Source organism: Eublepharis macularius, chromosome 1 (genome assembly GCF_028583425.1).
Source record: "Eublepharis macularius isolate TG4126 chromosome 1, MPM_Emac_v1.0, whole genome shotgun sequence".
NCBI lineage: Eukaryota > Metazoa > Chordata > Lepidosauria > Squamata > Eublepharidae > Eublepharis > Eublepharis macularius.
This window is the reverse complement of record NC_072790.1, coordinates 159481081-159502842: the sequence shown is the minus strand read 5'-3', so window position 1 is coordinate 159502842 and position 21762 is coordinate 159481081. Positions and strand designations below refer to the sequence as shown.

The 21762-nt window shown below is 43.6% G+C and overlaps 1 protein-coding gene across 2 annotated transcripts in view; it reads left to right on the top strand.

Moving 5' to 3' along the window:
- The window catches only part of LOC129327238 (kinesin-like protein KIF28), a 38272-nt gene extending 22318 nt beyond the window's left edge, over positions 1-15954 (top strand). The window contains exons 2-5 of one of the 2 annotated variants that reach the window (XR_008596793.1): positions 9027-9133; positions 14072-14298; positions 14875-15065; positions 15764-15954. Coding sequence is in view for 1 of the 2 variants with exons in the window: in XM_054975728.1 (XP_054831703.1) it covers positions 9062-9133; positions 14072-14222; positions 14875-15065; positions 15764-15922 (573 nt within the window). In the remaining variant the exon portion in view is untranslated. The remainder of the gene's footprint in view (positions 1-9026; positions 9134-14071; positions 14299-14874; positions 15066-15763) is intronic. The other variant, XM_054975728.1, reaches the window with a different exon arrangement.
- The last annotated feature ends 5808 nt before the right edge of the window (positions 15955-21762 follow it).

Sequence of the window (21762 nt, the reverse complement as noted above, 5' to 3'; positions counted from 1 at the left end):
TCTTTTTTAGTTGCCATGCCAAATATTTCCCAGGTTTATTTGCACCTTCAAACGACCTCTGATTCATCCTCTTTAAATTCCACTCCAATTCTTTATTGTTCACTGTTCTTGCAATATTTTTATATCCTGATATATTTTCTTTTTGCCTGGTCTCTTTTTGAGATGAATCTCTTTGGCTTTAATTTTTTCCATAATTTCTTGTCTTTTCTCCTCCTTTTCCCTCCTGTCTCTCACATTCAAGTCCATTAGTATCCCTCTGATCACGGCCTTATATGTGTCCCAAACCTTATTTGTCGATACTTCTTTATTCAAATTGTATTGCAAAAAGAACTTGGTCTCTCTTCGCAGCAACGCAATATTCTCTTCTGTTTGTAACAGGTCTTCATTTATTCTCCATCCTCTTCTTTTAGTATTCTTACCAAATTTCCACACAATTGGATTATGATCTGAGCCTACCTTTGGTATTATTTCCACCTCTTTAGTCCAGAGCGACAGTTCTTTGGAGGCCCAGATCATATCAATTCTTGATAGTGTAGAGTGTCTTGCAGAGTAATATGTATATTGTCTATTCTTGGGATACTGTCTCCTCCATACATCCTCTAAACTTTCCTGTTTCGTGATTGCAAAAAATGACTTTGGTAATAGTCCTCTTTTTTTTTGTGTAGTCTTAGATTTCTTGTCTTCCTCCAAATTTGTAACTCCATTAAAATCGCCTGCCAATATTATTTGGTCATAAGACAGTTCATCTAACTGTTTTTGTAAGTCCGTAAAAATTTTTTCTTTTGCACCATTAGGCGCATAAATTCCAATCACCAATGTCTTTTTTGAATTCCAAATTATTTCCACTGCCAAATATCGAGCTTCAACATCACTGAACACCACTTTAGGATGTAGTTCCTCCTTTATATACAACACAACACCCCTCTTTTTCTGTTTGGAGGCAGCTATAAATTCTTTTCCAAGTTTTGCCATTTTCAAATATTTTACATCTTGCTTTCTAATATGTGTCTCTTGTAGGCATACAATTTTACATTTCTGTTTTACAAGCCAGTGGAAAATAACCTTACGTTTACAAGGTGAGTTTAGTCCATTTACATTCCAAGATATAATTTTACACTCCATGATCAAGGTTTTGTGGGTTTTGGTAAGTCCTTTTCATTTTTACTAATAAAATCCTCCATTTCCTGGCCAGATCTGATGCTCTTTCTTACTCCACCAAACTCAAATGTCAGTCCCTCTGGTATTTCCCATCGGTATTTTACTTTCATTTCTTTTAACATCTGAACTAGCTCCCTATATTTCTTTCTTTCCAACAACACCTCCATTTCCTGACCAGATCTGATGCTCTTTCTTACTCCGCCAAATTCAAATGTCAGTCCCTCTGGTATTTCCCATCGGTATTTTACTTTCATTTCTTTTAACATCTGAACTAGCTCCCTATATTTCTTTCTTTCCAACAACACCGATCTGGGCAGTTCCTTCATGATTCTTACCGCCTTTCCATCAACTTCTAATGGATCCTGAAACTGTTTGGTCACAATTAACTCCCTTGTATTTCTTGTCGTAAATTGCACAATCATGTCCCTTGGTAACTTCCTCTGAGACACAAATTTTGAATTAATTCTGTACACCACATCTAGGAGAGCTGCAATTTGCTCTTCCTCCTTCCCCAAGTACTCTGCCAAAATTTCTGTAATCTGCTCTCGGGCGGTCTTTTCCTCTGTTTCCGGGATCGAACGAAATCTTAGTTGTTTTTCCATTTGTTTACTTTCCGCAATGGTCACTCTTGCTTTCAATCCTCTCATCTCTATCTTCTGCAAATCCATTGTATTTTCTACTACCTTAACTCTCTGCTGCGTGTCTGATACGTCTTTCACCAGTTCTGCCATTTCCGATTTAAGTGTCTCTTTAAAGTCTCTAAAATCTTTTGCCATCTCCTGTATCATACCTTTGAGCTCTTTATTGCCTTCTGTAACTTCGGAAATTTTTTTATCAAGATTCTCCATCGCAGCTTGCCACTCCTTCTTCGACATCGTGGGGCTAGATTTACCACGCTCCCACGAGTCTGCCCTTTTCCTTAAATCCGTGGCGCTGATTTATTGCTTCCAATTGCTTTAAAAAGTCCCAATTTACTCGGTTTTTGTTGAAAGTTATTTTGCTCAGTCCAAAATGTCGGGTGTTTTTTCTCTATGGTTTTAACTTGAAGCAAACACCCTTACCTTCTTCCAAGATGTCCTACTTCCTGTTTCATTGAAGCCAAAACCTTGCCCTTCTCCGAAATGGCAAACTTCCACTTCCGATATTAACACAGACCGCCTCTTGCCAATCTCTTTATGGTCCTGACGTACTTCCTATTGCTTTAATGTTTGCAGCAGTTCTCGCGATATTCAAGCTTTCCCACAGTCCGGTATCTCTTCCCACCACAGGTATGTAAACAATATCCGATTTTCCGCCTTAACTACAGTTTAAAATGTCACTTTTTAAATTTTCCCTTGCCGGAATCTTCCCCTTCACTTAGTCAATCTGTCGCAGTTTTTAAATCCAGTTTTAAACTTTATTCTTTGCTTAAATCTGTTCCGATTTGAGAGATAGCAATCTTTACCTTCTTAAACGTCTTTTCTTGGGTTGTAATCACTGCTTCCTTTGATCAAGCGAATCCGTTTCCCTTACTGCTTATCGAAGCTTGGGCATGTAGGTCTTATACCAATAAAGTTGACTCCTGAGCCACTGCAGAGATCTTAGCAAACCTGTCTTCGGGTGGGACCTCAAGGGCGGGAGAGAGACTTCCGGTTTGGGATCCATGGAGGTCTAATGCAGCTCTAAGAGCTGAGCTGTCCGTGCCGCTGTTTGTGGAGGCTAGAGGGGCACAGATTGCCCACGGCCCCCTGTTCTCAGGCGGAGAACAGGCAAGTATGCATTATACCTGAGGGCGCGTTGATCTCGGGTGGTGGGGGGCTACTATTTTATGTTTTTAATGGTAATGTTGATTAATTGTGTAGTGTGATGGTTGTTGTGGATTTTCCAGGCTGTATAGCCATGGTCTTGGCATTGTAGTTCCTGACGTTTCGCCAGCAGCTGTGACTGGCATCTTCTGATTTCATTTCTGGAGTAGCCATTTTCAAAACCAGTGGTTGAATATTTTGATCTTCCAGGGCATTCTGTTGCAGAACTGAAAACCACTATTCTTCTACAAAAGAACTTAAAAAGGAGATTCCAATGGGAAATTGTTGAATTAGCATTCATCAAAAAATTTAGTACCAAGTCTCCACCAGGTCTGAACAAAGACCTTGTATTTGTCTGTGTATGTACTCATATCAGAGAGCATATCTCACCCCTTGTACATGTTAATTAGCTCAACTATGCTTTTCTAATTAAATCTGCATATTATGTTCCACTGTACATTAGACTTATTTTATGACTTATTCTACTTTGCTTGTCAGCATTGGGAATGATCCACATCCCCTCTATTACTGTTTTGATTAAATGTTTAAAACTGGCCTTTCTATATCTGCCTAATGGATGAAAAATTAGTGCATCTGAAGAAGGGAAACCTAACTTAAGATCTACTTATGCTGTAATAAATTTTGCTAATATTTAAGGTGCCACTGGACTCCTGTTTGATTCTGCCCAATTCTACAGTGATACATTTCGGAAGAGTTGTTATTCCGACGCGAGGAGGGAATCCCAACCCTTTGTCGTCAAGTGTCAACGCACACACACGGGTTACAAACTTAAATGGTTTTATTTAACTTCTACATACACGTAAGGAATCTCTACTCACAATTCTTCTAAATGATGAAAGGAGAGAGTGCATCTTTCATGCATAAAGGCACTTGATGGAGCTTTGTAGACCCAATGAATGTGGTGAAAAAAGAGATGCCTTGCTCCTCTCCCTGCTGAGGTGTGAATGAACAAAAGAGGAAATGGCCTTAACAAGTTTTGGCGGGCTTTGAATGTCCCAGGAACTGAACCTGTGGTGTAAGGCACTACAATTCCCAAGATGCACTTCTCTCAAAACTATAGGCATACATTCTAGTCTGGTGCATATTGATTAATATAGTCAGCTTGCTGATGGAACAGTATTCCCCGCCTGGAATACTGGGGATTCCACTATGAATGTGGAGTGCTAATCGAGTGGCATAACTATAACTGTGCATATAAGGCATGCTACACTACTAACTAACAAACTGAACACAAACTAAGGCATGCAAGCTTGAACTTCATTCTTCAAAGTCTGTCTTAGCCACGAACAGAACCACTTCAGTAATAGGCCTGATTCAAGCATCCTACTCTGAGCAGTCCTTCGTCAGCGAGATAAGGGGTCAACACAAGGAAAATGCTGGCTTTCGGAATTGCTGATCCATTCTTGACACACTCAAGCTCTTCCAAGTAGGACTCATGTTGTACACTGCGTAGAATCAGCCTTTCAGCCCAGCATTGTTCATCTGGCAAAGTCAGCCAAACGTCCTGATGACATGAGAGGTGGATGTGGCTCTCCCTGCCGTCAACCCGTATATATGCTATGGCTGCTATCGCCTGGCTTGATGCATCTGAAAAGATGTGCAGCTCTCTGTGGGAGGCAGCGGTAGATGAGATTGGTAAGTCGGTGCAGGGTATGTGTATACCTTGTAGGGTGCCAAGGGAGTTCCTCCATGCTTCCCAGTCCTGTCTTTGTTCTGTAGGAAGCGGTTCATCACAATCCTTGGCATCTAAGGAGAGTGTGCGTAAGAGATGCTTCACTTGTATGATCACTGGTGCCGCAAACCCCAAGGGATCGAACAGGCTGGTCACTGTTGACAGGATGCCTCGTCTCGTGAACTGCTTCTCTGGGACTGGCACTCGGAAGGTGAAGGTGTCCTTCCTCAAATCCCAACTCAGTCCAAGGCTCTGTTGGTGGAGTGGAGTGTCATTGCCCAAGTCTAGATCCTGCAGGCCTTTACCGTGATCTTCTGGATCAAAGGCTTCTAAACACTTGTGCACTGTTGGAAGCAATTTTGTGCAGCTTGAGATTTGCTGCAGCCAGCATCAGTTGTGTCCTCTTCAACACGTCCACGGCTTCCGCTGGTGTGGCTACAGACTTAAGCCCATCGTCCACATAGAAGTCCCGTTCCATGAACTGTCTTGCGTCCAGACCATATTGCAATTCTCCAATGTGTGCAGTTTGGTGTAGCCCATAGTTGGCTATTGCAGGGGATGGTCCGTTTCCAAAAACATGAACTCTCATGCGATACTCGGTGATTCTCTGGCAATGCTGGTCATCACTGAACCACAAGAATCTCAAATAGTTGCGGTGGTCTTCTCTGACAAGGAAGGAGTAAAACATCTGCTGGATGTCTGTCATTATGGCTAAAGCTTCCTTTCTAAAGTGGAGAAGCACACCAAGTAGACTGTTGATCAGGTCAGGCCCCATAAGGAGGACCTTGTTCAGTGAGACGCCTTGGAACTGAGTGCTGGAGTCAAAGACTACTCTGATCTGACCAAGTTTTTGAGGATGGTATACTCCAAAGAATGGCAGGTACCAGCATTCTTCACTTGCCTTCAGCGGTGGTGCAAGTTCTGCATGCTTGTTCTGCAGCATCTTGTCCATGAATTCCACGAAATGGACCTTCATTTCAGGCTTCCTTGCTAGAATTCTGTGCAAGGTGAAGAGCCTACATAGGGCCTGTTCCCGATTGTTGGGTAAGTGTTGTCGAGGCATGTGGAAAGGAAGTGGAGCAACCCAATTCCCTGAGTCATTTTGCCGAAGTTCCTGTTCCATCAGCTGCAGGAACTGCTTGTCTTCCATTGAAGGAGCGAGCATGTTGTCATCTTTCATTGTCTGGAACACTGAATCTTCCAAGACAAAGTCCCTTTCATGTAAAGTGAAGTGTTCCTCACATGGCTTCAAGTGTGAGGCTCTCCCATTGTCCAAGACATTTGTTGTGAAGATGCTTGTCTGGTTTGGCATCTGTAAACGATCTACACATACATTCCCCGTGACAAGCCATCCTAACTTTAATCTCTGAGCATATGGTATGCCAGGGGGTCCCATGAGCAGCTCGTGGCATGCCAGCAGATTGGAGATATCCATGCCCAGCGAAAGCAAGATTTGTACATCAGGGTCTATTGCTGGAAGTTGACTTGCAATGGGTCTTAGATGAGGGTGGTGTAAGACTATGTCTGGTGTGGAAATCTGGGTGCGGTCATTCGGTAAGGCATCGCACTCCAACAGTGGTGGCAGAGAAAACTGAACACTGCCATCAAGGGACTGGATTTGGAACCTGACGGCTCTCCTCCCCGCCGTGCACTGTACCCCAGCGCACGTCTTCAGGATATACTGCATCTCTTCTCCATGTACATCAAAGAGGTTGAAGAAGTCTGGGCTGGCCAAGGACTGATTGCTTTGTCCATCCAAGATGACATACATCTTTGCAGCCAGATCAGGGCAACTGGTGGTGAAAACCGTGGCCAGACAAATCTGGTGGCAGGTACGTTGACTGTTCATGGTGCCACAAACCTGAGTACAGTGAACAATGACAGGCGCAGCTGGGCCTGGCAGCTCTGTCTGGGGCACAACCGAAGGGGAGCCAGGTGTGGGTCGCTGTTGTGAAGCAGGTTCCGGATGCAGAGCAGAGGGGTGCTGATCACTGTTGCACACAGAACACATGATCTTGGCTGTACAGGTAGCAGCTGTGTGGAGAGTAGACTCACAGCACTTGAAGCACACCTTGTACTCTACAAGCAAAGCTTTCCGCTCCACCAGAGGCTGTCCTCTGAAAGCTCTACAAGAGTTCAGTGGGTGGGACATTTCATGGAAAAGGCAGAAGAATCGCAGTGACTTTCTTGCGTGTGACTTCTGAATGTTGCAGCAGCAGAGGTTTTCATTCTGGAGGCTTCTGATCTGGCCGGGTCTTCCCTCTGGAAGTAGCTGGCATGGTAGACACCCCTGTTTTACGCACGGACACTGCTGGCTTGGCTCTGGTGTCCCGTGGAGACGCCCTGTCAAGTTGAAAGGTAGAGGGATGGATGGCATATCCACATTGTGTGTCATTGCATGTTCTTGCCAACCGGGTGACAAAGCTCACGAGAAGTAAGAAGGGGGGATACATCCCCAGATGCCCGTCCTTGTAACTGCTTACAGTGTCTCCCCACTTGTCTTGTAGTGAGGCTGGTAACTTCTCTGTAATCACCATCTGTGCCAAATGTTGGTCAAGGAATGCCAGCCCAGGTAGTCTCGGATTCCTCTTGGCAGCTTCCAGCTCTGCAAGGATATCAGCCAAGTCCCAAAGTCGCCAAGGTTCAGTGGCTGGTAACTTGGGAAACCTCCTTAGCCACAGCATGAGTGAGTCCTCAATTTCAGACGATGCTCCATAGCATTCATCAAGTCGTTCCCAGACCCGTGCAAGGGCTGTCCCAGAATCTTCGACATGTGCTGTGAAGACACGTCGAGCCTGAGCTGCTAACCCAGGACCTAATCATACGATTCGGAGTGTGAGTTCCTCATCGGGCCGCAACTTCATATCCCTAGTAGCTCCTTGGAACATCGCCTTTCAAAGCAAGTAGTCGTCTGGGCGATCGGAGAACTTCTGGATGCCCCATTCAGCGTGGTCTCGTCGTGGCCATCGGGGCATTGCACACATTCCGAGATCCCAGGTGGGGCAGCTGTGGCGAGGCTGCTGTGGAGCAGCAGGAGTTGGAGCAGTAGGTTGCTGCAGAGCAGCAGGAACTGGAGCAGCAGGTTGCTGTAGAGCAGAAACAGGAGCGGTAGGTTGAAACGGAGCAGGAACTGGAGCAGCAGGATGAAGTGGAGTGAGAACTGGAGCAGCAGGTTGAAGTGGAGCAGCAACTGGAGCACCAGGTTGATGCGGAGCAGGAGTTGGAACAATGGGCAAATGCAGAGCAGGAGCTGGAGTGACAGGCTGAGCTGGAACAGGGGCAGCATGGTTCCAAATAGGGGCGCTGGCTGAGTATAAGCCACCTGGAGGCACTACACACACATTGATATGGGTGCATACGTAGGAGCAGGTGCCCCAGCAGGGGGTTGACTTGGGGCGAGTGTGTAAAAGAACTCCTTTGTCCCCAGCTGGGATGTGTGTGTGAGCCGACCATAGTCTGTGGAGAGAGGTAGGGCTGCTGGCTTGGGCCCCTGCAGGTTATGTAAGATGGCCCTCTGTTCTTCTACGTAGGCTTGGACCCGTTGGGATGTGTCCACTTCCTCTACATCTGGCATGCCAAAGTCTGAATCTGAATCACGGCAATCTTCTTCAAGAATCATGGCCCGTGCAAGCAATTCTGCAGCCTCAGCTTCCTTCCAGAGCGTTGCAAATTTTTGCATCCTGTTGATGCTTGGGGCTCTTTTTTTTAAATAGTGTTCACTATTTTTTGCTTGGGTTTTTTTGTCATAAGTTTGGTTTGGTGTCCAATTGTTGTTGGTTCTAGGTTGTTGTTCTTTAGGAGGGAGTGTTTGCTGGGGTGCTTGGTTCAATTTAATTACCTAGTGGTGTTTGGGTGTACTTCCAGGAGTAAGTCCCCTGCAAATTTGGTGGATTTTGCTTGCAATATGCCACCCCAGCCCTCTGGATAGCCCCCAGATAGTTTTCCCTGTAGGGAATAATGGATATTGGACGTGGCTGGGTGCACCTTCTTTGGGGGCCCATAAAATTCCCCCTGTGGTCCAATATTTATTAAACTTGGGGGGGGGTCATTAAAAGACAGTTAGGAGTAGATCCCCTGCAAATTCGGTGAAATTGGGTCCCAAAATTACCCCCCCCCCCGGCCACCAGATACACTGGAATTGAGTTTCCCATTGGAAACAATGGCCAAATATTATGGATTTTTACCCAATTTACTCTGTATTACTGAACTAAACTAGAAAATGTATTATCAGGGAATACTGGAATTTTTCCAGTTTGGTATCACTGAACCAAAATTTACCAAATTTCTTTCCTGTGCACACCCCCTACCAGTGGATACTGCAACAGCAGATTAAGGTGAATGGGAAATATAAAATGTAATCTTAACTGTGAAATATGTTCCTCATACTTCAGAAGGGTGTGCAGAACTGGACTCCTCTCAACAAGACATGGCAGTCACCGCCAAGGGATCCATTATAATTGATAATCCCAAAGCTGAGATTCTGAACCATGCTGGTCTAGTGAGTATATTATTTGCATTCATGCATACATGTAGACCTAAGATTAACTAAGTAATGGTTGCCTTCAATTTTGCTCATATGAAAAGTATGTTTTTAACACAGTGTTCAGTAGTCCATGCATTGAGCACTACATCCCTGAATGTTCTAGAATTTGATCCATTACTTTTTTCTTCCAGAGTGTCAATTTACCCAGCTGCAAGAGGGCACTAGATCATGTAATGGATTGTGTACACCCATAAAACTAGGTCATTGTTTCATAATAATTGTAGATGCTGCTTTATTTTTAATATGTTTATTTCTCTGTCCTTTCCTTTAAAATGTCCACTTCTCCCTCTGGCAGCTTTAGCAGTGGTCTGCTTACTGGGATTGATCTGCCTTCTGGTGTTTTATAGGATCCTTCCTAATTAAGCCTCTCTAAGAAAATGAGCTCTGTAAACTATTTTCATTCTTGATCAGAAAAGAGGGGAATGAGAAGTCCCTATCCTGAAGTCATTTCAAGTATAAGAAACATCAAGCTGGATCCATGTCCCACAGCAAGAACAAAGAGCATTACTGTGGATGAACCTCTGCCTCAGAAGAGAGGTCCAATTCTGTGATGCTTCACTGGATTGGAGCCCCTGGGGCAGCAGAGAGCAACCTTTATCCTCTTAGTCTTGGTAGAAGCAGAGGCTTGGTTCCTGTGTCCTTGGCTGTTTCCACACGGCTTACTCTCCCTCGGAACGAACTGGAACATCGTGCAAAAAATGTGGAAGATTGCGTTTTCTCGTTCAGAAAACATGTTCAGGAAACCTGATCTTCCGCGTTTTTTGTGCGATGTTCCGGGTCGTTCTGAGGGAAGGTAAGCTGTGTGGAAACGGCCCTTGTGTCTAGTTCCGGGTGCTTCCCCTGTTGAGAGTGTCAAACAAAAGGATGTAAAGTTCTCAGAGATGGAGATGCAACTTCCAGAAATGGGTTGGGCAGGATGTTTATCTCCAAATACCATGCCAGTTTCCTTAAAATAAGCCATCTGTCTATGGGAAAAACAATATAGCATGAGCAGATTCCACAACACCCTGTATGATGATACCTGCTTCCAGATTGGTGCAAAGATTGCATACTTCTGTGGAGGTCTTGCATTTTCATACCATTACTTCTTTGGTGTATTTGGCATGATGGAAATCAGGAAAAGGGCTGGTGTCCACTAATTTGTTTCAGAATGGACAATTAACATGTGGAAGGTTGCCCTTGCTGGGACTGAATAACTCTGTTCACACTTATTTTTATGCTACATGGAAGAACTAAATGTAGAAAGATGAGTGTAAATCTTTAAAATAAATAACAAAAATGAATTTTTCAACCAGACATTTCTTAGAAACAGGCCCTTCATCACTTTCCCAGATGGAAAGGTGTTCCAAGGAGGAGGCAAAAATAAAGCTTATGAATAGGAATAAGCTAAAGAGTGAACACTATTAAATAACATTTAACAGCAAATTTTTAAATTGAATGCAGTAAAGAAAGGAGTAACATGATTAAACAATACCTGTGAAGATAAAATAGGTGGCAGAAAGAATAAAGGGGCAGGGAGGGAGTTTGAGATAAGAGAAACAGGACAATTAGTATAGAATACCAGGTTTAACTTACTGAAAAGCCCTGTATGTAACACTTAAAGGGAAAATAGGTGTCAGCCATGGTCCAAAACTCAACCAATTTTTACCTGTTATAGAGATCAAGTTTTGTAAGCTCTTTTCCAGAACTGGCAATAGAGAAAACAGGTAATCTTGGGATGTTTCACTAAATCACAGCCTTTATTTGGATATTGCTATATTAATCTTAACAGCATGTACCATATTCCCTGATGTCAAGCTAGAGCTATGTAGCAAAATTTACCCCATGCAATGATTCCAAAGGGGGGGGGTGCTCTTCAATAGCATGCCTTCCAGCACGTCACAGATGAAAAAGGGTCACTTCTTTGTAAATGTAACCACTTCTATTGTTGCCAGCCCTCTTCATATTTACCTGCACCTTTCCCCTACTGAATGTACTTTTGAAGAAAAAGACTTTGCAGGAGAAACTGCGAAGCATGACTAATGAAATCAAGCACCACCAGTCTGGAAAACAAAGGCACCTCTTCCTGTATTGTCTGGCACATGGTATGCAATTACTGGCCACTAACGTAATCCAGATGCTATGCTCTGTGACAGTTTAGGATCCCCAATTCAAATCTTCCCATTGTTCCTAAAATTTCCGCCACAGGAATGACCTTCAGTTAACTGCTGGCATTCTGAAAGGACTTTCTATTCTGAACTCTGGCTAGTTCTACTCATGTCCTCAACCAGACATTTTGCTAAAAAAATTTCCGTGTGGTTTTCTAGTGTGTTTTTTTATCAGGATTACATGGACAATTATGATAAGTTGTGCAGGCACACCTGATGATTCTTTGAGAAGTTTAGTAAGAGTTTAACAGTAAGTTTGATAGTTTAGTTGAACAAATGGTTTTAGAATTATTTCTGTGAAGGCCTAACCCATTTTGGGGAGGAATACTTTGCTCTAGCCCCCCCCCCCCGGCTGTCTCTAACAAGAGTGAAGGCCACCTTTCCCTCACCCTAGTAATCATCCCATCTCTACGATTATTTCTCTGCAAACTAGGTTATCCCAAATTGTACTTAGAATTTATTCCTTTTGGCTAACTATGACTCTCGGAGGCCATGGAACTAAGAGATCCTGATTAGCTTGAATGCAGAAGCTCCTGCCCCCAACAAGGGTATGGGTGCCCAGTTATAACCCTGAAAGAAACTCTGGGCAGGAGCCGTGTTTTCTGGTCATCTCCATGACTTCTCAGGCCATATGCTACCTGAGATTGCAGGAGACAGAGAAAGACTATGCTTGATATCAAACTGAGACATTAAGATCAGGTGGCAGGAAAAGTTGACTCATAGACAGGAAGGTAGCCAGGCTTGGGGCCTGGACACTCCCTTGTGACAGTCGTCACAATTCAGGTTATGTTTGAAGACCAGGGTTTGCTGGGCCATAATTTTCCAAAACCATCAAGATATCTGCTTTACGGATAATTAATCATTAATCATAAGGAAGACTAAAACATTAGCCATCTTCTAGTCATGTTCATATTTGGAATTCCCTTCACCACCTACTCCCCTAAAATTCAAACCTTCCAATCAGATCCAAAGTTTCTAGCCTGGAACCAGTTCCATCACAGCAGAGACATGGTCTTCCTCTCAATACAGCTAGAGGTATATAAAAGCCACCTGTCAGTCCCCAAACTTTTGTAGCTGGTTCCTGGATCCTACCTGCTATCCTATCCCCATGGTTGGCTTGCCCTTGCTGAAATCACTTAAGTCTCCTTTGGGCTTTCCAAGGACTGCAACACAATTACAACACACTGGAGTCTTCCTTCTTCCTCCTGATTTTAACACAGACTAGGACAAGTATATCTTTTGTTCCCCATCTTTCACCTATCTCCCCTTATTTTCCAATTCACACTGCACCACACTGAAAGCTGTCATTCTGTTTCTCTCTGTTAGAAAGACTAGACACTCCCTTTTCTTCTGTACTGTTCCCCATTTCCCCCCAAATTTACAACTTAAGCTTAGAGCTGCAACTGGTATCGGAATAGTTTTGGTTAAGTTTTCTTGAAATTGTTTGGAAATGTGCTAGTTGCTTGTGGTTTGTTTTAATATTTGCTAATAGGATGAGTCCTCCCCCCCGCCCCGCCAGTAATTTCCATATTCCTTTTTAAACCTTCAAAACCTGTTTCTTTTGTCCCTTTTCCTGCTGAATCATGCTCCTCACAGCTATGCATAGCCACCTCGATAGGTAGAGATCCTTGTTCCCACTCCATACGCCAAGAAGTAAGCTAACTCCCCATACCAATTTGAAACTGCATGTTCACATTTGCCGGGCTGCGGTAATCCTACACTAAGGATTGCTGCATGAGACATAATGCTGGAGAATAGTGAATAGATTTTCTCAATAGTGTCGTAAGGGAAATAGCAGTAATGTAGCATTCAGATCAGAACAGTGGAGCAAGGGGATGGGATTCACAGCTCCTGTCCAGTTAGGCTAGAAGGGTGGAGGGGGAACTAGGCACCCTCTCTTTGCATGTCTTTTCTCCATTTGAGGGAAATTAATGGTGCAGGGCTATAGTTTTAGTTTGGATCAGCAAAATCACATGGGGGGAGGGACATGTCTTCACCCGCACTGCAGCTTCAATCCAAATCACAGTCGTGTATAACTCCTTCACCCCTCCAGTTCATTAACTTTTACCTTTTTCTGACTCCTAGTTCCTCTGCTCTCTCACTATTTCACATTGCTTAAGGCTCTGACCCACGTACTGTTCATACTCTAAAATAGAACTGGTTTCTGAAATGAGGAGCACTAGTAATCTGATCATTACTGTTCACATTCTTGTATAAACTTATGTGATCAGATTTACATAAATGTGCTCCAGGTATCTGTCTTCTTCCCCACTCCCATCCACTGAAATTTAACTCTTATAGATACAAAAGAGGCTGAAACTTGAATAATGGCAGCACTAGTCACTCATATTAACAATTGAAAAATCTTCAAAAAACAGAAGTAGGACAAAATAAGGAACTTGCAACAAAAATGTTCCATCGAGGGACGTTCTTCTGCATCTCTCTTGCTTCAGGAAAGATGCAGGAGAGTCTCCCAACCTCATTCTCAGCTCCAGAGATGACTGTGAAATGGCTAACAAATCATGTTACATGCACGACATCTTTATGTGCCACCTAACATTTCCTTGTGGTTATGGTCAGATGTGTTGCCAATGAACCAAATGAAAATTACAGTTACACAAGCTATTGCATATGGATATTATTACTGGTGCTAAGTTATTCTCTCTCTCTCTCTCTCTCTCTCTCTCTCTCTCTCTCTCTCTCTCTCTCTCTCTCTCTCTCTCTCTCTCTCTCTCTCTTTGGGAAGAAAACAGATAACCATGTTGCTGAACTTTACCAAAAGCTTCTAAAGCTAGAGCAAGAGACTGAGCTACTCAGAGATATTAACAGAGCTCTAAGGGAGGAAAATGTACTTCTGAAAGAAAAATTGAAAGAATGTGAAACAGAAACCCATCGAAGTCAGTACTTGAATTTTTTATATATTAAAATACCAGCCTTCTACTTTAAGTATGTTAAACTTTGACCACCTTAAAGGTAATTTTCATATTTTAATATGGTTTTGGAGTTTTGGCTGTCATGCGGGATTTTCACATTTGATTGTTGTTAATAACGCACTCAAAGGTCAGAAAATTTTTGCTTTTGTATAAATAGGCTCAGCCCTCACTGACGGAAACAAAAACTGTAATGAGGGTTAGGATGGGGGAGAACATGAAAAAGGTTATTTCCACGAGCCCATTAAATTTCATTGGGGGAGGTGTTGGGGAAGTAGGTTGAGAAGTGGTATGTGGAAACATGGTAAATTTATATTTGCCACAATGCCCATAACTTACTTTGTGAATTCAAAGACAACTTTTTAAACTGACCACTAGGTATTACAAATTTAAAAGAATTTGACATATAATTTCTTGATTTATGTTTTTTTTCATTTTTAGAATTGCTATCCTCAATGCAATTGCTGTCTTTACACCAACTCCATAAGGAAATCTGCCCCCCTTCACTTAGGTTACAGTGACAAATCCACTTATGTTTTAATTACATTTAGATCTCCCCTAGTACATATGATCTATTAATATAGTTATTCATACTAATTCCTACATCTATTTGTTCTAGGCAAGACACTAAAATCACCCATAAAAAAGCAAGCTACTAAGACGACTCCATCTGCATCAAAAGATACTTATGCAGTATGTAACTCTCGGATAAGCTGTGATGCTGAATTTGCAAAAGCCTTCAAAGCCTTCTATCAGAATATGAATGTAATCAGAGGACAGTTCTTAAAACTGAAGCACTACAAACCCCCTGTATGTATTTTAAGAGAATTTGAAAAAGAAATGTTAATTCTATTCTTGATTAAAAATAATTGTCTTTGTGTGACTCTAAAGATACTGGGTTGGATCCAAGCTTCATTTATGGAATGGAATTTTCCTGCCTTTGCCCTACTGCTGCAGTATATTGTGCCCTCCTCCACACAGCTGCCTACAGGTTTTGGTCGGAGAACTGAGTGCAGGGTGAGGGAGCTAGTGAAAGCCGCTCCCCGCCCCCCATGAAAAGAACTTGCATTAGATCTATCATGTTAATTTTACCCTTTGTTAGACACATTGGCTTGGATCCTATGCCTTTGCTCTACAGGAGCTTTTGTGCATCTGCTGCAGAGTGTGTTGAAACTTTACTGTGAACTACTTGCAATAAATCAGAGAAATCTTCCTCCATGGTATTTATCTGACCTCTTTCATGTGTTACACTGTGTATCTCTAGCTCTACAAATGATTATGAATTGTTATATGTCAGGATAGTTGCAGTAACTGTAGAATGATATATTCTGTATGAATGTAAATGAATTCTACTGCTATGGTTCATGTTTCAGATGTGCTCCTCCTTTCTAAACAAGTTCCCATCCCCTGGAGTAAGCCATTATACCCTGATATTTTTATATTCAGGCTACCATTTCATTTCTACAATATAGACTTTATCACAGAAAATGCTATTTTTTAATTTCTAGGAAGAAGATAATGTACAACTGCTGCGACAGTTTGCTGAGAAACAATCACACATGTTAAAGGATTTTGGAGACCAACTTGAGTCATGTATAAGTAAACTGAAAAATGATGTTGCCTTAATCATTAAAAAGAAACGAGAAAGACTAGTTAACAGCAAATAATGAAGCTGTAGTAGCAACTGTACCAAATAAAACTGCGCTTTAATACAAGATTTCAGTAAGATATAATTATTTCAAACTAAAGTTGTGATTAACTACCTGCTGTAGACTCAGCTGCATTAAAAGGAGAGAATGTATATGCACTGCTGTATGTTGGCCATTACAGGAGCCAAATCCACACTTTCCGTATATTCAGCACTTAAACTATTCCTCCTGTAACTTGTATCATGTAAGAAGGGGCATGGGCTTCCCATTTCTGAATGTCTGACATGTTGTGCTGGGGATGGGGGAGGGGGTGTTCCATTGAGCCGTATCTTGGTCCCTTCTTATGGGGCATAATGTATTCCCTGTGCCATATTTATTCAGAAACTTTAAAATGTTTGCCTTACAGATTAAACTAGAGCTGAATGTGAAACAGTCATACTTACAACATTCTCCAGTGATCCAAGGAGTGGGGCAGTCCATACTCTTACAGCTCCTCCTTTCCAAAGGCAGAGTCAGTCAAGATTTTGATCCCGAAGGGGAGGGACTTGTCCCTGGAATCGCGTCTTTCTGGCCCTGCCATCTGAGCAGGACATCTTTGGCAGTGCTCTGCAGAGCACAACGATCCAGGTGAAGAAGAAATTTTTAGAGACGAGCTGGGTGTGGTGGCATGCGCCTGTAATCCCAGTACTCAAGGAGGCTGAGGCCAATAGGCAGTGTGAAGCTCGCATGGGAAGGGAAAGGACCTACCATCCTACCCCATCCTTGTTTCGCTCGGAGCGACAGCGAGCGGTAAGAGCCGGAGGTCCCTAGGTTCTTCTAGGTTCCACGGCTGCAGCCGCAAAACTCCACTGAGGTTTCCCACCTTCAGGCTGGGAAGAACTCCGCTTCGGATGGCTAGAGGGTGTGGTGTTCGAGTCCGCAGTAGCCTGTCATGGAGACTGATAACTATCGGAAACTCCCTCAGGCTTGGAAGAAGCAGACTCCAGCAGCAACAGAGGAGCTGCTCCAATTCTGGCAGCCCCAACTGAACCGCGGTAAGACTGATCCAGTGGGGAATGGGGGCCGCAAAAGGAAGGAGGGAGGAGAAAAGAGTAGCAGAAGCCTTGGAGCCAGCTCACCTCAATTAAAAGGGACCCCTCTTTTATTTCTCCTCCCTTTCGGCCGGGACTTCTGAGGTGCACTTTAACTTTCGTATTTTCCCTTTGGTGGGAAAATTCTGTTGGCAGGGATGTCAGTAATGGCACAAATCTGCAGCCTAGTGGTGCCAGATGTGTAGGCCTCGGCCCCCTCCTGGACCTCTCAACAGGCCAGGGAAGAGAAAAGGCCCAAAGGCCTGGGCCCATCGGGCAAGAACACCTGAAAAATTTCTGAGGCAGGCCTAGCCACCTCTCAGACTTCAGAGAGTGTAAGCCTGCGGCCTAGACTTGCCCAACTCCCAGGTCTCAGCCTACTCCCAAGCCGCTCAACAGACTAGAGAAAGGGAGAAGGTCCAGGGTCTGGACCCATCAGGCAAAGATGCCTGAAGTGAGTTGCTGTAACGTTGTGGTTAAGTGACTGGGCCACAAATCAGCATCCAGCTGGTTCAAGTCCCATAATTGCTTCTCAGAAGCTGACCTTGGGTAAATTAGTCTCAACCACCCAGCAGTTCTGGGGGAATAATGATAATTCTGATCTTATCACAGCCCCTGATCTGGTTAGTCCAGGCAAGCCACATCTCAGCAGCTCAGCAGGGTTGTCCTTGGTTAGCAATGGGACACCTCCAAAAAAGACCAGTGTTGTAGAGGCAACTAAGACTGGATGGCACTTTCCACCACCAAAGGGAAAGAAGTTAAATGCCCCTATTTAGTCACAGCCATAGTTATTAATTAACAAACCTACTATCATGGCCCAGGACGGAAATAAGAAGGAATTCAAAGAGGTCCTGAAGGCACACCAACAAATAGTCTAGGGGCTAGACCCTCAGATGGGCAAGAGGGGCATCCCAGTGTGTGTGGTGGGGGGATCTGACTCCAGAAAGGTAAAGGGGTGGCCCCCCAGATTAAAGAGGCAAGTGCCATTAAGAGCACAGATCTTGGTTTGGCCTCCAACCTGAGGACCCTAAGCTATCATTTTTCTCCCTCAGCCAAGAAAAAAAGGGGAACTGTTAAAAGAAGGGAAAATTCCCTAGTACACACTGTCACTCTGATACAAACAAGGTTTTCCTCAGGAGCTGTATCTTAAAAGGCACCCTAAGGTGACGAGGGTCCTGGAGTCTTCTCCTTTAAGCACCAAGGGGAAGAAGGACAATGGAGTCAGGGAGAACCCTCCCTAAAATCAGAAATAACCCAGTCAGGAATTCCCTTCTAGTAGCTCTTCATATCTGGAGAAGTCCAAGAGGGAAACTCTGGCAAAACTAACCACTCTATTTCCCTTTTTTCCAAGTCTTACACATTGAGTCCAGGGGCTACTAAGAGGATCAAGCTGCCACTGCTGGATGATCTGGTAGCCAGCCTTCTGTTTAATCCTGTGCTGCCCATTGACAAGGACGGACTACCTAAGGATTCTGGCCCCAGATGGTTTGAACTGACTAGGCACAGAAAATTGGAAGCTTCCACTACATCCTTCAGAGCATTGGCAACAGCTTGGCTCTTTCCTAGAGCCGCATTCTCTTGGGTTTCAGACCTGGCTGCAGTGAGCAGAAAAGTCCTTTAAAGAGCCGAAGGGCAAATCTAAGAAAATAGCCCCAGCAGTAGTCTTTACACATTCTTAGATGCTATGCTGTGGTCAACAAGAACCATGGTTTTCAGGCAGCCAGGCACACTTAGCTTAGGAGCAAAAAGAAGAGACGCCGAAAAACGAGTCAACAGACCGTATAGAACAGCTTCAATTGTAATTGTATTTGTTAGAGGCACATAAATGCCCACCCCCCGGTCGCCCAATTATCTCAGGTTCAAACTCTGTTCTGGAACCCTTGGCCTTTTACGTAGACCACGTACTGCAGCCGCTTGTCCAGCAAACGGCCTCTTACCTCAAAGACACCACTGAACTGATTAAATCCATTGAGCAGTTACAAATTCTAACAGAGGCAGCCCTAGTTACAATGGATGTGGAATCATTGTACACCTCGATTCCACATGAGGGCGCCAGATCAGTGATTGAGAAAGTGCTTCTAGCTAGAACTTCTGAAACCCCCCCTACTGATTTTTTGCTACAATTGCTAGACATTATTCTGGAGAAAAACTACTTTCGATTTGGGGATCAATTTTACTTCCAGTGCAAGGGAGTCGCTATGGGGTGTCCCGCTGCCCCAAGCATAGCAACATTATATATGGCAGACTTGGAGGATTTGCACCTTTTGAATCCAGAAGTGAATCCTTTCTATGAGGAAATCATTTACTACAGGAGGTACATTGATGATGTGGCCATGATCCTGAGGGATAACACTTGCGTAGATACCTTAGGTGAGTGGATGAACTCAGTGGACAATAACATCAAATTTACATGGCAATCTCACCAACACTGTATTAATTTTTTGGATGTTGTGATTTATAAGAACACAGCCCACACATTAGGTGTTAAACCATATAGAAAACCAACCGATAGGTGGGCTTACTTGCACTATTCTTCCCATCACAACATAAGTTTGATCAGGAACATACCCTTTGGTCAACTCTTGCGGATCAAACGCAACTCCACTGACAGGCAAGATTACAATAGAGAGGCGGTCAGATTACAGAGGGCATTTATTGAGAGGGGTTATCCATCTAACGTAGTCAATAGAGCCAGATTAAAAGCCAGTAGGGTCTCTAGGCATTCCTTATTAACCCCTACTGGAAAGAAAGGACTCAGCAGCATAGCATGGTCCATTGACTATTCTCCCTTAGCCATGCCAATCGCCAGGAGTGTGAGACGCAATTGGCATATTATTCAGAGTATAACTGGTTGTGCTCAACCTCCTGTCATTGGTTTTCGGAAATCCAAGAGTATAAAGGATTTAGTGGTGCACTCTGACTTTAGGAAGTCCATGCCCGTTGTTATGACCCAAAGACCAGTTGGCCACTTTAAATGTGGCCACTGTAACATTTGTCAGTTCTCTGTAAATGTGGACACTATCAATCATCCAATAACTGGGAATAAGTTGTTCACAAAAAGTTTTTCCACATGTAGTACCCCAGGGGTAGTTTATGCCATCAAGTGTACCTGTGATCTGCTTTACGTTGGCAGCACCATTCGACCTGTGAAGCTCCGGATTCAAGAGCACATGTCGAAAATCAGGAATGTTGCTATTGAGGCACCACTCACTGAACATTTTATGGCACATCATAAAAATGAGCGTGAATTTTGTTACACTGTACTCCAAGTTTTAGACATGAGAGGGAGTAATGTAGATCGTAAAACTCTCCTTCGTTTGGAAGTCAAATGGATTTTTAATCTTAGGACTGTGGCACCCAGCGGTCTCAATCAGGAGATAGATTTTTCTCCATTTCTGGCATGATGGGATCTTTCACTGGCTTTGTTGATTTTTGGTTCCTGTCCAACTTCTTCATTAAGTTTTGTGCATTGGTGCTATGTGCCCTTTAATTTGTTGGGGCAGTCTCTATTAGGTATGCTGGGCGTTCTATTTAGGTTACACCCACGTACTAGGGCTTGCAGATGGATGGGAGAAACTACAGCTGTTTTGAAATTGAGAAGAAACGTTTATTTCCTGTCTGCCAGCCAGCAACTTTTATTTGTTATGAAGTACCACATGATGTAATGGTAAATATGTACACAAAATAATTTCATGATGTTGTTACATTCTTACTGTTTAATTGAGGCTCACTATGTAAAGTACTGTGTTTTGTGTGTTTTCAGGAATTTATGATTTTGGCTGCTGAAGAAGCTTAATTTTGTGCAAAACGGGATAAAGTATAGCCTGGCAAGCCCGTTGCCATTTTCCCGTCGGGAGTAGCCGAGAAACCCCAGTGCTCTCCCCTTGCTTTCTGTTTTCTTTATCTAATTCCTGTGGGAGTAGCTGAGAAAATTGAGTACTCTCCCTGTGTTGTTTTGTCCTCGCTTAATTGCTGTTGAGAGCAGCCGGGAAATCCAGGCACTCTCCCTTTGTTTTCTTTGCCCAAGGCTTTTTTTTGTGCCTCTAACAAATACAATTACAATTGAAGCTGTTCTATATGGTCTGTTGACTCGTTTTTCGGCGTCTCTCCTTTTTGCTGTTTTGGACCGTTCCCCTCGTTTTCCCCTCACACTTAGCTTAGGAACTGGATCATGGACCATTTGCCTCATAGCCAAAATAACTGCAGTTCCCTTCAAAGACATCAACCTGTCTGGAGAAGCTCTGAATAAAGGAAAGCAGACCAAACATTGAAAGGAGGGTAGTACCTTCTCCCCCAACAAATCCAGTCAGAATACCAAAGGACCAAAGAAGGGAACTCAGTGTGTCTACACCAAGGCAGCAGGCACGATGGTGATTGGAGGGCACTTACAATGCTAGGCAAACCCTTGGCAGCGAACAATAAGAAACAGGCGGGTTCTGAATACGGTGTCCAGTGGAATTCAACTCTGTGCCACCTGGACCTTTTCCCCTCCATATCCAAAAAAATTTGGTCAAATAAAACAGACACATAGGAACAAGAAAGGTTGGAATGTAAAGGCTAAAATTTGTTATGCCTGCCATTCAGAAGGGAGATTGGCTGACTTCCATTTATCTGTCAGAGGCACTTCCAACATCAGGTCTTTCCTTTTGACCTGAAAACCCCACCCAGGGTGTTCATCAGAATCCTAGTAGCACTGATAGCATGGCTAGGCCGCAGAGAGTGGCTCCTTTCCCGTATCCGAACAACATCTTGATCATGGTTACATCCCTACTACAACAGATGGAAATG